The sequence below is a fragment of the Hermetia illucens genome, chromosome 1 (assembly GCF_905115235.1).
Source record: "Hermetia illucens chromosome 1, iHerIll2.2.curated.20191125, whole genome shotgun sequence".
NCBI classification, from domain to species: Eukaryota; Metazoa; Arthropoda; class Insecta; order Diptera; family Stratiomyidae; genus Hermetia; species Hermetia illucens.
The window spans coordinates 28221114-28234631 of NC_051849.1; the positions used below are offsets into that span (position 1 = coordinate 28221114).

At 42.6% G+C, this 13518-nt stretch overlaps 2 protein-coding genes across 4 annotated transcripts in view; one reads left to right on the forward strand and one right to left on the reverse strand.

Moving 5' to 3' along the window:
- Positions 1 to 13518, reverse strand: part of LOC119648996 (mitochondrial enolase superfamily member 1-like) — a 41975-nt gene that overhangs the window by 14921 nt on the left and 13536 nt on the right. The gene's annotated exons all lie outside the window — the stretch shown is intronic.
- LOC119648981 (inner nuclear membrane protein Man1) lies at positions 475 to 12956 on the forward strand. Of its 3 annotated transcripts, XM_038050917.1 has the most exons (3): positions 475 to 1582; positions 8998 to 11366; positions 11427 to 12956. In XM_038050917.1, exon 2 carries the CDS (start codon positions 9004 to 9006, stop codon positions 11347 to 11349), a length of 2346 nt encoding a protein of 781 aa, XP_037906845.1. In that variant the 5' UTR covers positions 475 to 1582; positions 8998 to 9003; the 3' UTR covers positions 11350 to 11366; positions 11427 to 12956. The 3 variants fall into 3 exon arrangements, with proteins under 3 accessions (XP_037906845.1, XP_037906834.1, XP_037906839.1); XM_038050906.1 differs by having other exon boundaries at positions 8998 to 12956; XM_038050911.1 differs by lacking the exon at positions 475 to 1582 and adding an exon at positions 1684 to 1946 and having other exon boundaries at positions 8998 to 12956.

Genomic DNA, 13518 nt, shown 5'->3' on the forward strand with positions numbered 1-13518 from the left:
CAGCTACAGTTCGTAACTGATCCTGCCCCGCGACATAATACCGAAAAGTCAGTCCCGCGGGGTAGGCGAAGGAGAAGGAGGGGGTTTTAGCGAGTAAAAGTCTCACATAACCGTGTAGCAGGAGCCAGCGGTAGGTTTTGAACCTTTCCACCTTCCTTCCGGACAGACATTTATTTTAATAAGGTTTTGTTTTATACAAAACTTTAAAACCAAATAAAAGTGAAAGAGAATGACCACCAGTTTTTAAGTCTAGTGTCATCCATTGAAAATCCGTCGAATTGGTGGCAATAGCTTAAAATTTTATTTATTTTTCTTAGAAAATAGTTTTCCATACCTTCCCATATTCTACTCTTCCATAACTCAATCTCCTAACCGTAGGCTCATTGGAATCCACTTGGGAAGCAACATTAATTTGTCCGCAATCCAAGCGCCCGCAACGCCAGAATCCCAATAAGCGCAAATTTCCGGCACTAGAGCAATTTTCTCAAGATATTTTGACGAGTCGTGTGGTGAAATGTCGACCGTAATTCGCGCGATTTTTTCTCCCTCTTCGCGTCAGAAATAAACAAAAGCGCGGTGTGTAAATAAATCAAGTGGTATAGCGCCGCTACAAGATAACAACTTCTCCCACTCGACTTGGGCGCTTTGGAGTGCTTTAATCTCGTCCAGGCGACTGCGATCGCGAAGAGAAGTTTTCATTTTAAGTTTGAACTGGTCGCCGCGAGCTCGTGGGTTTGTTCCCCGCCCGTGAATTTGTGTTGAGCCCAACTGAAATCTGGCTGAACATTCCGCGGCAATAACTCTTGGCCCCGATAAGCGATAAGTGCAAGGAGAAAGTCATCTTAGCGGCGACATTGCCACCCGGACGGCGACTCATTGGCGCCAAGTGTCGTTGGTGTAATGGCGCGTAACAGGGCCGTGTAATTGTGCTTTTCGCGCCGAACGGAGTGTGTTCAAAACACTAGCGGCGAAGGTAAACGGTGCGTCCAAGTGACGCAGAATTAAAAATAGCGCAACAGACCAGTCAGAGACGGCCGTCATAGCCAGGGGCACACGCACGCACCCCGGCACAGTGTAGCGGCCGAAAGCGACGCACACATTCAAATCAGCGCGCCTTCACTTCAGTCACCATCACTTTGAGTACTGACGCGCCAACTAACGGGGAAAAAGAGCAGCTTGGTGACTGGTCGAAGTATCGCGTGTCCGTGACAGCACTTTGACAACCGATAGAATTGAGCAAGGTTGGAAATAATTTGTGTGTTTATGGTCGCGATTGCCGGTCGCTGGGTGAATGTAAACCGTGAATCACTGGCCAAAAAGTGTGCTTAAATATTGACAATTGACTTGTGCGTAAACTGATGCCGTTCGGAAACGCGCGGCTGTGATATAATCGATTTGTATGGCGCGCGACCGGTCAATGTACTCATTTAATTTTTCTATTTCGTAGTGAATGTTTATTTTGTGCGTAAAGTGTTACACTTTCAGACGCTTAATGTATGGAAAACTATTCAAATATTCAAATCAAGTTCAGCGAGACTAATGAGCATTCGAATTGGAGTTGCATGAATAGGAAAAGCGCCAGGTAACTGCTACTCACGCCCGCGGGCTATTTGAATGCAGATTTTCCGTCTGCAATTGGCTTATTTACTTTCTAACAAGACTTTTCGCTCCCTAGCACAATAGTACGCTTGCCGGCTCGCTTGGCTTATCATCTATCGATTGCATTTATTCGCGGAGTAATCAAAAATCAGCTGATTGATAGCGAGGCCCCAATTGCGGTGTCTCGATCGCGACCTCATTCTTGATAGCGTCGCGAGTAGTTTGGTCAACGTTTATTTTTGATGCGGTGACGACGACACATGAAATAGTTTTTCTCGTGTGTCGTGAACTTCAAGGCCATCCGTGAACGGGCTTTTGGGTGATTCAATTTGGGCGCTTCGCTTTGAGTAAGTTGGAGACCAGTTTCTATAGTTTTTGAGTTGTTTCCCCTAATTTTGACGGCGTGATTTTGTCGGATTGTACTAGCGAAAGGTGAGCGAATGGATACCCTGTCATACGCATAGTTGGGTTAAATCGCTTTTTTTGAAGTCTGCGTTTCACTCTAAAACATTTGTTGAATTCTGAAATGAAAACCTTTCCAAAAATGTGGATGCCGATAAGATATTCGCAGGAGGTTACAGTGAGAGGGACAAACAACTGGAATTTGGGGCTTTCCCGAAGTTGGGGTTTGGTTTAAATAATCAGAAATGAATGACTTTTCTGCTAATGAACCCGAACAGTCAACAAATACAGTGTCAACGTCCATCAAACTTTATACCTTTGGAAAGTTTGTGATATTAATTAAATACAATTTGCCTCTCAGCATAAAGATTGCAATAAATACATTAAAGCCCACTGTCGGGATTTTAACGATTTGTATACCGAGAAAGTATTTTGGTAAACGGCATCCACAAAAACCTGTTTTGAATGTGTACCCTCCTAGCACCTTGCAAATGCTATCCGTGGGCGACTTCTAGGACTATTTTGGTGCTGTCAGGGAGCAGTTATTACAAAGAAGATTGAAATACTCAAATCTCGTTCAACTGTTCGGAAATTTCCACGTTTGATTTTAGCTTTTGCGCAGGTCATTTGTCTTCGTCTTCTTTAGCCTTTATCTCGGTTGGCAGCCAGGTTGGCTTGTCTGGAGTGGGTTCGACATTTACGTCGGTCGTAAGCTTGGTCTGGGTGAAGTCGGGAATTTCCCAAGCCAATTTTCGCTAGAGAGTAGTCATTTCCCGGGTAACATGACCATACCAACGCAATTTCCCCACGGTAGAGACTAGCAAAAATCTCGCTCGCAATGCGAGGTAATCAAAACCATCAATTCTGGGCATGTCGTTGTCGTTGAGAGTGATCGTACAGATTTCAATTACAATCGATCGTCATATGTGTGGTGGGCATAACTTTTTGGTGAGATATAGTACGGTAACCACATCTACCCGCTATCGCTCGAGGTTATCCGAAATTCGCTTCAGTGAGATTCCTGTACTCCTTCTCTGCTGTTCTGCCCCAAGTACCATAGGAGCGACCCATCTGTCGTCCGTCTTGGAGATTGGGTTCCACTCGATGGTATAGCCAGCAATACCTCCTCACTGCCACTTCCGGCTTCCGATCACTGTGCGTACGAGTGCCAGGTCTGTGCGCCAACCAATTTCATCGTTTGAAATGTCCTCCGGACAAGGCAGAATAACATCACCGAAGACAAGAACAAATAATATCGGTGCAAATGCAACCCTGAAGGACTGCGCTTTGGATCTCAAATTCCTCCGAAATTTTACCTCGGTGCAGGACATTACCTTTTACTATATCATATGCCCTTCTTTATGATAAACTGGTCCCTCGGAATGACGAGAGAGATCTGTATCGACTTGCCAAAAGCCGTAACGAACGCACAGGATATCGAACACTTCTGTTGCGTTAATATCAAGAACGGTACTTTGCTTACCAAGCGTCGAGCCGCGACGGATGCTAGCGAGAATACTTCGAGCAGATTTCAACTGAAGAATTTGTTCATTTTCCACTTTCACAATCATTGCCGACATTTGGAGCAATTCCACCTGTCAGCGCAACTCAACTCGAGGAAGCAATAAAACGAAGGAAATTGGGGAAAGCCACAGGACCTGACGACATCGCATTTGAGCTTAGGAAAGCGAAGAGCTGGGACCCAACACTGTGGCTCAGTAAATTCTTTAATGGGGTTATCCAGGAAGATAGAGCACCATCTGAATTACAGGAAAGTACCACTGTTCCAATATGGAAAAAGAAAGGTAGTCCAGCAGAATGTTCAAATTACCGTCCGATCCGGTTACTGTCCCATACCATGAAGTTTTTTGAACGCATTCTTGACAACCGTATTCGCGAAATCGTTGAAATAACCGTGGATCAAGCCGGATTTGTCAAAAACTGCGGAACTATTCACGCAATATACACTGCGCGGTTAATCATGGAGAAACACCGTGAGAAGCATCGCCTTCTTTACATTGCACTTCTGGATCTAGAGAAAGCGTTTGATCGTGGGCCACATGAACTCATCTGGTATGCTTTACGACAGCACTTAGTGGCAGAAGAGCTCATGCGCTGGGTTCAACTGCTCTACCACGATCCGAAAATTAAAGTTCGAAGCATGGCGGGTGTGTCAAAACCGCTTCGTGTCTCTGTTGGTGTTCATCAAGGAAGCGCCCTCTCACGACTCCTCTTTGATCTTGTTAAAGTGACCGTCACACGGGACATCCAACGTCCAGCGCCCTACACACTGATTTATGCAGATGATGTTCTCCTAGCATTTGATAGCAAAAATGATCTCGCGCAACTTGCCTAAAAATTGAATGATTGCCTCATGCAACACGGTCTCAGATTGAATTTAAACAAAACTGAATTTTTGACGACTGATCCCCATGGAACAGGCACAATCACTGTCAGCGGCAGTGATCTGCCCAGCACTGAGCGATTTAAATCCCTTGGGTCAGCGCTATCAGCCAATGGAGAACTGCGTTATGAAATTGCTTCACGTATTAACGCAACCTGGATGAAGTGGCGCTCCACAACTGGTTTTCTTTGTGATCGATGTATCAACGAACGTCTCAAATCTAAAATTTATCGCAATGTCGTCCGTCCAGTCGCTCTCTATGGTTTTGAGTGTTGGCCGACCATAAAAGACAATGAACGGCGTCTTGCGGTAATGGAGACGAAGATGCTACGTTGGACTAGTGGCGTCACACGTCTAGATCACATCCGAAATGAGGATATCCGCGATCGTTATGGGGTTGCACCGATCGTGGAAAAGTTGCGAGAGAGGGGTCTTCGATGGTATGGTCACGCAATTCGTGCAAACAAGAATTCACTTGCCAAGATTGGTCTGAACATCGAAGTCGATGGTAAACGACCAAAAGGCAGGTCGAAACAATGGTGGCTTGATACGTTGGATGGGGATTTAAAAGCCTCGAGATTACATTCAGATCAGGCATTCGATAGAGCCGTTTTTTTTCGATCATTTTCATTAGTAGAATCACCTTTTCATGCCTCTGCTGGTATTATGGTTGTTTTTCGGGCAGTGCACGGCTCAGCCACATCAATTAAAGTTAATACCATCATAAATAACACCGGCCTGGTCCCACCAAATACACGTCGCATCGTGTATAGTTAGAAGGTTTGACGAGCTAGAGGCATGATGGGCACTCTCGATGAGTTTATTTGCTTTAAGTTGCTGTCATGAATCGATTTTTCGTCACCCGTTACGATGCAGTGAAGAAAATTCTTCCTTTTTTGCCGCTAGAATAGCTGTTAATAAGCGAAACATGACGCTAAAAATCCTTTGGCTTCAATTCATAAGGAATCTAAATTCCTTGTTCCTTCCTGTCATTGCCAGCGCTTGCAATTGGAAATCACTTGGTGGGGAAACCCTAATACTGAATCAAATTGCATTTCCCATGGATCTTCATCGAGCAATTCGTCCAATTTTGCGTCTTCGGAGGTTTTTGGCCTTCCTTCACGTGGACAGTCATCAACATTGCAATCACCGTCTTTAAAGGGACGGAATCATTCACGACACGTTGCTTCACTTAGAGAAGCATTTCTGAAAACTTTTTTTTTTTTTCAAAAATCTCAATGAGCTTCAGCATCCGTTTTCTTTGGATGAAATAAAGAAACATTTCCGGCAATGACGATTATTTGGCACAAAATCGGACATTTTCACACAACTGAAAGTATATGCCGTCACAATAGACTCACTAACGTGTCAAAGCGGTTTGTTTAACATATGTCTCGACGTGGTTCATCACGTTTTAGATTTATCAAAATCGACCAGCACTTGCGGCTGGAGCTATCTCTTGACAAACAGCGAGAATTAATTGCGCACCTAATACAAGCTTTCAATCATTGAGAAGATTGGGGGCATCTGTTTTTTAAAATGCGCAGGAAATTATCAATGACTGATTACCTCGAGGGCCGAAAATTCTGGAAAAAATCATGGTGCTCGTCCATTATGATATCTAGGTCTCCGAATGCGCCCCATATCAGTATATGCTAAAATTAAGTTAACAATAATATATTATTACATTTTGTAAATTTATCGTAAATCCCCCTTAGTTTCATGTTAAAGATATTGGGTATGTGTATGGATTTTTCAATTTTTTTTCTCTAAAAGCCAAACTTATTAAGATAGGGCCATTTTTCCAAAATTCAGATGACTAGGATGTGACGAAATCAGTAAGTCCGGTTTGTAGAGCGTTTTCTTTAAGAAATAATCCTTTCTTTCCAAATTATTGTCAAAGGAGCGGAACAAGTGAAAATCTGATAGGGCAAGGTCGGGGAAGTACGGGAAGGAAGACCAGTTGCTGCCAATCTAACTTTGCTTGGGTTCGAATCCAACCACTGAACAGGGCGATAAATAATCGCCGAAATATGCATATCTGCGAAAAATAAGAAAAATAGCAAAGTAAAACGTAAATGGATCTGTTTTAAAGTTTTGTTTGGCTTGTGGTCTAGCTCCCCATACATGCGAAAGAAGGGAGTACATTTTTTTACAGACTAGTGGCGTCACACGTTTTGATCACATTCGAAATGAGGATATCCGCGATCGTTATGGGGTTCCACCGATCGTGGAAAAGTTGCGAGAGAGGCGTCTTCGATGGTATGGTCACGCAATTCGTGCTAACGAGAATTCACTTGCCAAGATTGGTTTGAACATCGAAGTCGATGGTAAACGACCAAAAGGCAGGCCGAAACAACGGTGGCTTGATACACCGGATGGGGATTTAAAAGCCTCGCGATTGCCCCCAGATCAGGCATACGATAGAGCCAAATAGCGAAACCGATCACGACGAGCCGAGCCCGCTTGTGAATGGGACAAAGGCTGAAGAAATAGAGAGAGTCATGTGGGGTAACAAATGAAAGGGCTCGATTAGTACTTATCGAAGGTGATCGGACTTTTGGTGAAACATAGGGGTTGAGGGCTCAAAATGTATGCCCCGTGGTAAGCATTAATATACTAATATATAATAATAATATACTACTAAAGTAATAGAAACTTTGAAAAAAATGCAACTATTCTTAACGAAGTTATCATCATCAACGGCGCAACAAACGGTATCCGGTCTAGACCTGCCTCAATAAGGAATTCCAGACATCCCGGTTTAGCGCCGAGGTCCACCAATTCGATATTCCTAAAAGCTGCCTGGCGTTTTTGTAAGTTGAAATAGGCTCTGTTGGCTGCCAACAACCGTGCGCGGATTTCATCGTCATAGCTGTTTTCGGTTGTGATTTTCAATCCTAGATAGCAGAAATTCTCAACGATCTCAAAGTTGTAGTCTCCTATCTTTATTCTTCCCGTTTGACCAGTGCGTTTTGATGTTCGATCTGGATGAAGAAAGTTTGTACGTCTTGGGGCGTTCTTCCCATGATGTCGATATCGTCAGCATAGGCCAGTACTTGAGTGGACTTAAAAAGGATAGTAGTTTAAATAGGTTTTGTTCATAATCATTTGATCTCTCAAAACACGGCCCGGACACTCGGCAGACACTCGCGTTACAATGCCTTGAATGAATTTTATAAACTTCCATGTCGCAGCTCATTTAAAACTGAGACTAAGGATCAACAACTCCTACCTTAGTTGTCTCTTTTAATAGAGCATTTACCTAGCAGATAGGATCGTATTAGAAGAGCTGAATCTCGTGACTTGGGGGAATTGCCAGGTGTACAAACTTAAATCCGCTGTTTGCTCACAGATGGCGTCAGTGAGTGCATCAAGCTGCTATGAGCACACCATATGTTTTTTTAATAGGACATTTGTCAATAATTATCAGTCCATATCATTAGCGATTTCATACAAAAACATATTTTTTCTCTTAAAAAATCATGTCCAATTTTTTTCCCCGGAAAAAAAAATCATTTGCGAGAAGCTTTACTTTTTTGCTTCAATTTGAAGAAATCAGTCGCTGAATCGCATTGAAGGCTTGTGGAGGCCTACGGTGACAATGGTTCCGTAGGTTTAAAGATGCCAATTTCGATCTGAGCGAGAAGGAGCGTGAAAATTCGCCCAGGAAAGTGAAAAACCACGAATTGGAGGTTCTTTTGCACGAGGACGATACTCAAACGCAAAAAATGCTCGCCAAGGAATTAGGTGTTTCTCAACAAGCCGTTTTTATGCGTCTAGGTGAGTGGGTAAGGTTCCAAAGATAGGCAGATGGAGCGGTGCCAAAACACATGGGAAATGTTGCTTGCGAGACACAAAAGGAAGACGTTTTGCATCGGATTGTGACTGGCGATGAAAAGTGGATTTATTTCGAGAATCCTAAATGAAAAAAATCGTGGGTTGATGCCGGCCAACCAGCGACATCTTGTGCAAGACCAAATCGTTTTGGACGGAAGACGATGTTTTGCATGTGGTGGGATCAGCGGGGTATTGTCTACGATGAACTGTTGAAAACTGGTGAAACTGTCAATGCCACCGTTATCACCAACAGCTCATCAAATCGCATCGTAATCTGACTGAAAAACGGCCGGAATATCAGCAAAGACATGAAAAGCTGATTTTCCTTCATGATAATGTTCCATCGCATACGTCGAAAAAAGTTCGAAACTACTTAGAAACGCTCAACTGGGAGATACCACCGCACTCCGCTTATTCACCAGACCTGGCCCCATTCGACTATCATTTGTTTTCATCGATGGGCCACTCGCTTCGATTCTTACGCAGACATCCGAAAATTGCTTTATGAGTGGTTTGCCTCGAAAGATCGACAATTTTATGTGGAAAAAGTGTGTAGATAGCAAGGGCTGTCTAACTTACTTACCACATATACGCATCGACCTTGGTAAAAAACAATCGTCGAGCACCCAAATATTTTTACATAAAAAGTCCATAAAACGTTTCATACCTGAAGCGCTGAGCTTCTGACTTGCTTACTTTTTAGTTTTTATTATAAATTCCGTTTCATCATTCATTCTCCTTTTTTTTTACAGATAAAAATGAATCGGACAATGGATAATCTCGAGCAACTCCCAGACGAGGAGCTTCAGCAGCGACTGCTTCAGTTTGGCTTCCCTCGACTGCCTGTGACGGGAACAACACGAAAGATCATCATCAAAAAATTGCGTAATATCATGAATAATGAAAAAGCTAAATTGCGCCGGGAAACCAAATATGCCACTCGCTATTCATCCGATGAAGACTCATCTGACGTCGACTCACGAAAGAAGCAACAACGTGCCACAACAGTAGGTGCCTCAACGGTTCGGACCTCTTCATATAACAGTCAAATGCCACCGCCTGCGACGACCACCATTCGTCGAGCGACAACGATAACTAGCAATGTTGGAAATATCGGAGGGATGACATCTTCATCTCCTATTCAAGATTCTAAACGTTCTCCTGAGAGCAGCCGAAATCTTCGGAATTCTATATATGTTCCGCCACCGATTTTGGCCACTGACAGCGACGATGATATCGACTACAGTTACAGACCGAACAATTCGATAAACTCCAGATTGTCGGCTAGTCCGAGTGTAAGAAGTTCGATAAGGTCGTCTTATTCGACGAATGCAAATTATCTTTTTACACCGGATAAGTCACTCGACGAATCGTCGTCATCGTCAACAGCGTCGTATTTGAGGAATCGGTATAAACCATTGGGGCAAAAAATTAATGTGGACTCTTCACCACCCGTCACTAATGGTAATCATCGAAGCGGGGAAAATTCTCTTTATTCAAGTGATTTTACTCAAAGACTTCTGAAGTTGAGAGGTGATACGATCAGAGACAGTGTCTACAAGGGCAGCTACCCCACTCCACCACCTAGAGAGCCATCTGATGTTGTCTATCAGGTGCCAGAGCCTCAACAAAACATATCACCGCGCGCGGCATTCTCAAATCTCATCAATCGACTGGACGAACAGTACGGAGTCAAACAGACTCTGATCCCATGTGTTCTACTTAGCGCCTTGATTGTATTTTTCGCGTTGGTCAGCGTCATGTACTTGACGATAAGTCCCGATTTGGCTAATACAATCAGCGAGAGAAATACCTTTTACAAAATTTGTGATTCAGATGTGCATTCGGCCGTTGGGTTTTCACAGTTGACTTGCATCGAACAGGGAAATCTGAATGGAGCTCTGGAGTTGCTTCGAGTAATAACTCCTGAATTACAGAAAAGAACTGAGTACCACAAGTGCAAAGATAGTACAGTACCTTTTACTCTGGGCGCGAAAGAAATTGTAAGATTAGTACAAGCCTCCCATCCGCATATCAATGTGCGGCAAACCATTCGAGATTTGCACAACGTAGAATATCTTATTCATCAAAATCCACAGTGGAAAATCAGTCCCGTAGATGCGGACGGTAATCCCTTGACATTTGATCAAGTATTGGCTTTGCGAGACGCACAAGCCTATAGCTTCGCCATTCTCAACCCCCGCCTTCCATTCACCTGCTCATTGTACAACAAGCTCCAGAAGTTCTTTCTGTACGTCGGTATCATCGGGATATCGCTCGTTGCGGTCGGTGGCTTGTATATGGTGTACAAACTAATCGTTAGATATCGGCAGTCGAAAAGAGACACAGTTGCATATCTAAACGATGAAATTATTAATAATTTGATGAGGAAGGCGGCAAGCAACCCGGATGAACCATTGGTTGTGGTGAATCATCTAAGGGACAAATTAATACCGCTTCATAAGCGACGGAAAATGGAGTGGGCATGGAACGAAACTATTCGATTTCTTCAGCAGAATGATAGTCGGGTTCAGTTCGAAGTAGGCATCAGGAACGGCGAGGAGTGTCTGATGATGAAGTGGGTCGACACAATATCTCCCGAACAAATCGGACAACGGTCCCCCATCAAAAAGTGGCACAGTCCTGCCTTTGATAACACGAATAAAATCGTAAATCCTCCAACGCCTTGTTTGAAAATCCGCTACATGTTCGACAAGCATGAGGCGAACAATCCCAATTTGAAGACAATAATTCAGGATGCAATCCTGGAAAAGGTCGGGTCCGATTGTAAAATTTACGACATTCAACTGGACAAGGTCAATTGCTGGGTGTATGTTCGATGTGCGAGCGATAAAGATGCTGGAATCGTCCACGATAAAATTAATGGATGGTGGTTCGATAAGAGATTGGTTTCAATTAAATTCCTCCGGCTGGAGAGGTATCTTAGTCGATTTTCGAATTCATCATCGGGACCAACGTGCCTTCGACCATCGAATACGAAGAATTTGTCCATGTCGCAGTGTGAGATGCGCGACGCGAATGCAATGCATGCCATGGAGGACGATGATGATGACTTAGAGGATGATGAGATGGACGACGATTAGGTTATTAACGATTGCGTGTAAGCTAAAGCTGTATTTGTTGAAAATGTTGTTTATTTTGTATATTCTATATTTAAAAGATGCTCGAAGGGAGAATGTTCATTTTTATAGCATCCTATTTTCTACGATAAAATTTGAACCAAAGTTTTACGATGCGGCATATGATGGACATCAGTGGAATAATTAGAGAAATGCATTGTTCGAAGTATTTCAACCGCTGACTACGATCCTTTGATCAGCAGCCGAGAATTCCGGATATTTGCATTTGATGAAAGCTTTCCGCGCAGGCTTCACGACAACTTCACATAAGTGAGAAATCGTTATTCATTTATACTCAGGCGGGAAGGCTCGATAGCGGAGAATTGACGAATTGGTTCTCTCTCCGTCATTTGACCTTGCTGCAGATAACTGAACCTCAAATTAGAATCCCCGTCCGAAGTTATATTTCACTAGCAAAAGGATGGTTTTAGCAATGAAGCATTCTGCGAACTTAATGTGAGTCTAGCGTTTCCACTTTTATACACAAAATAGCTAAATGCGCATTGACCGGATGCAAGTCAAATATAGCCTAAATAAGAAGTCTAGGAGTTAGCCAAGGAAAGTTCTGTCGACGGGAAGACGCAGAGGAGCGAACTGTTTATAGTTTTCCAATAACAATTATTAAGGTTTCACACTATAGGACACAATTTTACACATACATTACTACAGTACATTAAATTTAATGTTAATAATTCGAAATAGTTGTACACAGACTACGTTGATTACCTTGCAAACATATGTTTTTCCGCTCCCAGCAGCTAAACTAGCTGGGGAGCGAGCACAAACTGCTAAGCCTTTACTAAGAACTATAAATTTTTAACAACCCTACTTTTAAGCTAAATCATTTTCGTTTTTTGTAAGAGTTGCGATTTGTTATCCTTTACCTTACGCTGTTCATTAACCTTCCGCAAAATTCATTACCAGAACAAGATCCACCACAAGCTTAGAAAGGTATCACACAGAAAAAGGGAGGTGAAATTTTATAAATTCTCATCAACTAATAACGCGCTGACTAGAGTAATAACGTTTGACATTATACTTTTAACATTGAGTTTAAGAAGGATCCACTAAGACTATTAGAATTTTATTTTATATGTAAAAAGGAGTAAGCAAAAAAATTCAAATCCCCCGATGGCGTGGTTGTTTGTTGAAGGGACTGACGAATCGAAATGGTTTTTAGATTATCCTGTGGAAGCGTAAGGCTTATCCGGAGCAAAATTATTCAATAAGAACATTATAAATGTAAACATGAAGCAAATTGAGTTGTATTTGATTTTCCCATTATGAATGTTGTTCAGAAGGTGATCCAAAATTATTATGTAAAGGATATGTGGGTGGTTAGAACTTGCCTTGTTACTGTATTTACGTTTTGCTTTAGCTCATAATTTCTGTATTCATAGTAAAATAGTAATGCGCTAATTATCCCCACTAAAAAAAATGTAAAATTCAAAGAAAGATGAACGCCTTGTTCTGAATTTAGTTCAGTAAGGTGTGCGGAGACATGAGTTGTTTTTTTTTTTCATTGTTTAATATTTAATAAGATACAAAATAAAAAATTATATCAAACAAGATTTTTGCTTTATTTTATTGTTGGTATAGAATGCTTCCAGAGGGGAGCAACGAAACACGTTTTTCTTGACGCAAAATGACAATAATCTATGGTATGCTGTTTACTCTCAGAGCTGAATACCGTGGAGCGGATATAGTAAGCATGTTTTGCTATTTCGTTGCCATTGGTCTCCATATTTTCTTCTCTACGTACACGGAAGAGTAACAATTTTAGATCCAATTTAGCCGCGTGAGCGTCGAAGCTAGAGCGGGCGCATCTGGGACTCGTTCTCTTCAGCCCCAGTCCACAGTGCCACCATTTAGGTATTACTTCGCTGGTGGATTTGCCCTTAGGCAGTCACGCTTCTGTTCCTTTCAGCTTTGCTCCTTATTTCCTTCAACAGCACGTTCGGAAGTTGCCCTTCGGCCTCAGCATCCTCGCAATTATATATTCTTTGAGTTCATGCTCCTTCCCAGCGTTTGGTTCAGTTTCCTTCTCTCCATTGCGGACCTTGGACAGTAAAGCATATCATGCTCGTAATCTTCCGCGAATTATCCAGCTGTAAGCGACGCAGAAATTGTTTT